This window comes from Mus pahari, chromosome 1, assembly GCF_900095145.1.
Source record: "Mus pahari chromosome 1, PAHARI_EIJ_v1.1, whole genome shotgun sequence".
Classification (NCBI taxonomy): Eukaryota; Metazoa; Chordata; class Mammalia; order Rodentia; family Muridae; genus Mus; species Mus pahari.
The window spans coordinates 2680363-2683067 of record NC_034590.1 but is presented as its reverse complement, the minus strand read 5'-3'; the positions used below and the strand labels follow the sequence as shown (position 1 = coordinate 2683067).

Below are 2705 nucleotides of genomic sequence, written 5' to 3'. Positions count from 1 at the left end.
ATGTATGTGTGTGTGTTGAGGATTGAACTCAGGTCCTCATACATGCCACATCACCACTGAGCTAAATCCAGAGCCCTGCAGCCATGTCCTGAGCATGCTATGCATCCNCCCAGCTAGCAAATGCTTCCCCATTGTGGGNATGGAGCTCAGGACTTGCTAGGGCTTAATGCACCTCACCTCAAAAGTGGGGGGCATGAAAGATGGAAAGGGAATGAAGAGGCAGCTGATGTAAAGCCCCTGGAGTGAGCTGAATGTAAGGACGAGGCTGGGCTTGGGTTAGAGAGGAGCCATAGAGTGGAGGAGAGTGGGGTTAGGGAGGCGACAGCAAGCAGCAGAGGCCTTAGAGTCAGGGTGAGAACTTTGGCTGTGGCAGAGATGGAGGTACAGTCAGGTAGGTGAGGGCTGAATGGCATTTCTGTTTTCCTGACAGAGCCTTGTTCTGAAGTCGAGTCACTTTAGGCTTGCAAAATCAAGACCCCTGTGGTACACTGTGAACCATGCCCCCGTGTTCATCCTTGGTGGCTTTTATGATGAAAAGGCCATCCTGTTCTCAGATTCCAATTTCCAGGACTATGTTTTCTTGGAGGTGAGTGATAGCAGGCAGATGCAGGCTTGGCCTTCTGGGCTGTGCTGGGTCTTAGACCCTGATTGGGGGGGGGGCGGGTTCGGGGACTACAGAATGGGACTTCAAGGTATGCCAGTCTACAGCAACAGGGCTTGAAGAAAAATTTTACTGCTAAGAAGCAAAGGTTCAAATATTAAAAAAAAAAAAAAGACACTTCTTGGGGGCATGGGCTGGAGAGATGGGTAGGAGGCTGAGATCCCTGGCTGTTTTTCCAGACGATCTGGGTTCAAGTCCCAGCACTCACATGGTAGCTCACAACCTACTGTAACTCAAGCTGTAGGGAATCTGGTCTCCACAGGCACTGTCACTCNGACACAATCTCTCTCTCATACACTCACACAGATACATAACTTAAAATAATGAATATATATATATATATTTATTTTTATGTATATGAGTACACTGTAGCTGTACAGATGATTGTGAGTATTCATGTGGTCATTGGAAATTGAAATTTAGGACCTCTGCTAGCTCCAGTCAACCCAGTTCGCTCTGGTCAGCCCCTGTTTGCTCTGGTCAACTCCACCAGCTTAGCCCCTGCTCACTTGGCCCAAAGATTGATTTATCATTATGCATAAGTACACTGTAGCTGTCCTTAGACACGCCAGAAGAGGGCATCAGATCTCAAGATGGGTGGTTGTGAGCCACCATGTGGTTGCTGGGATTTGAACTCAGGACCTTCAGGGGAGTAGTCAGTGCTCTTACCCGTTGAGCCATCTCACCAGCACCATAAAATATATTTTTAAAAGTTATTGGTCAATTATATTTTTGTTATTGTTTCATTTTGTTAAGACAGGGTCATAAGTCAGGCAGTGGTGTCGCACACCTTTAATCCCAGCACTCAGGAGGCAGAGGCAGGCAGATTTCTGAGTTTGAGGCCAGCCTGGTCTACAGAGTGAGATCCAGGACAGTGAGGGCTACACAGAGAAACCCTGTCTCAAAACAAACAAAACACAAAGCGCCCAGGTCTTACAATGCAACCCTGGCTAGCCTAGAGCTTGATATATAGATCAGGCTGACTTGGATCTCGTGGGGACCTGCCTGCCTCTGCCTCCCCAAAGCTGGGATTAAAGTTGGCTCTCTATCATGCCTGGTCTCGACATTTAATACATAGATAAATGTTACATATACAGATGTGGGATGGAGAGATGATTGAAAAATTAAGGGCACTGGCTTCTCTTGTAGAGGACACGGGTTTGATTCCTAGCCCCCATGTTGCTTATACCTCTCTGTAACTCCAGTTCCTAAGAACCCACAGTCCTCGTGTGGCTACCCCAGGCAGCAGACTTAAACACATCAGGGAGTCCTCCTCTACATAAAAAAATGAAATACATATGTAAATGTACATATATGTGCATGTATACACATATATATGAGAGAGTCAGGAAGATAGGCAGAGACAAAGACAGAGGGAGGCGAGGCAGGGGTAGTTGTGCACACTTTTGATCCCAGCACTCAAGAGGTAGAGGCAGGCAGATCTCTGTGAGTCTGAGACCAGCCTGATCTAGATCTACATAAAAAGTTCAAGGCTAACCCAGGCAACATAGTAACACTCTTTCTAAAAAATACACACCCGCGCACGCGGGCGCGCGCGCGCGCACACACACACACACACACACACACACACACACACACACACACACATGGCTGGAAAGGTAGCTCGACAGTTAAGAGCACTGGCTGGCCTGGTGCCTAAAGAGACTAGAAGAGGGCACCGGATCCCCTCTAACTAGAGTTAGAGAGAGTTGTGTGCCCCCCAGTAGATGTTGGGAATCATACCTGGGTCCTCTTGAAGAACAACCAGTGCTCTTAACCACTAAGCCATCTCTTCAGATTCAACATGGACTTTTTTTTTATCCATGGGAGCAGAACTCTGACATGGGCAGAGGGACTTTTGGACACATTGTACACTGTTTAGCTCCAGGTTGTGTACAAGGCTCAGCCTCGGGTAGTGTACGGATCTGAGCAGTNAGAACAGCATGGATGGCAGGACTCAGAGGCTGAGGTCTCACACTGTCTCACACTTTGTTCTCTGCTCCCCTGCAGCTGAGTATTGACAGTTGCTGGGTCGGCTCCTTCT

The 2705-nt window shown here is 48.0% G+C and overlaps 1 protein-coding gene across 1 annotated transcript in view; it reads left to right on the top strand.

The window, feature by feature from the left end:
- Nucleotides 1-2705, top strand: part of LOC110331231 (cation channel sperm-associated protein subunit gamma 2-like) — a 58488-nt gene that overhangs the window by 36301 nt on the left and 19482 nt on the right. Inside the window, exon 3 of the mRNA XM_021211685.1 lies at nucleotides 431-600. Coding sequence (XP_021067344.1) covers nucleotides 431-600 — 170 coding nt within the window. The remainder of the gene's footprint in view (nucleotides 1-430; nucleotides 601-2705) is intronic.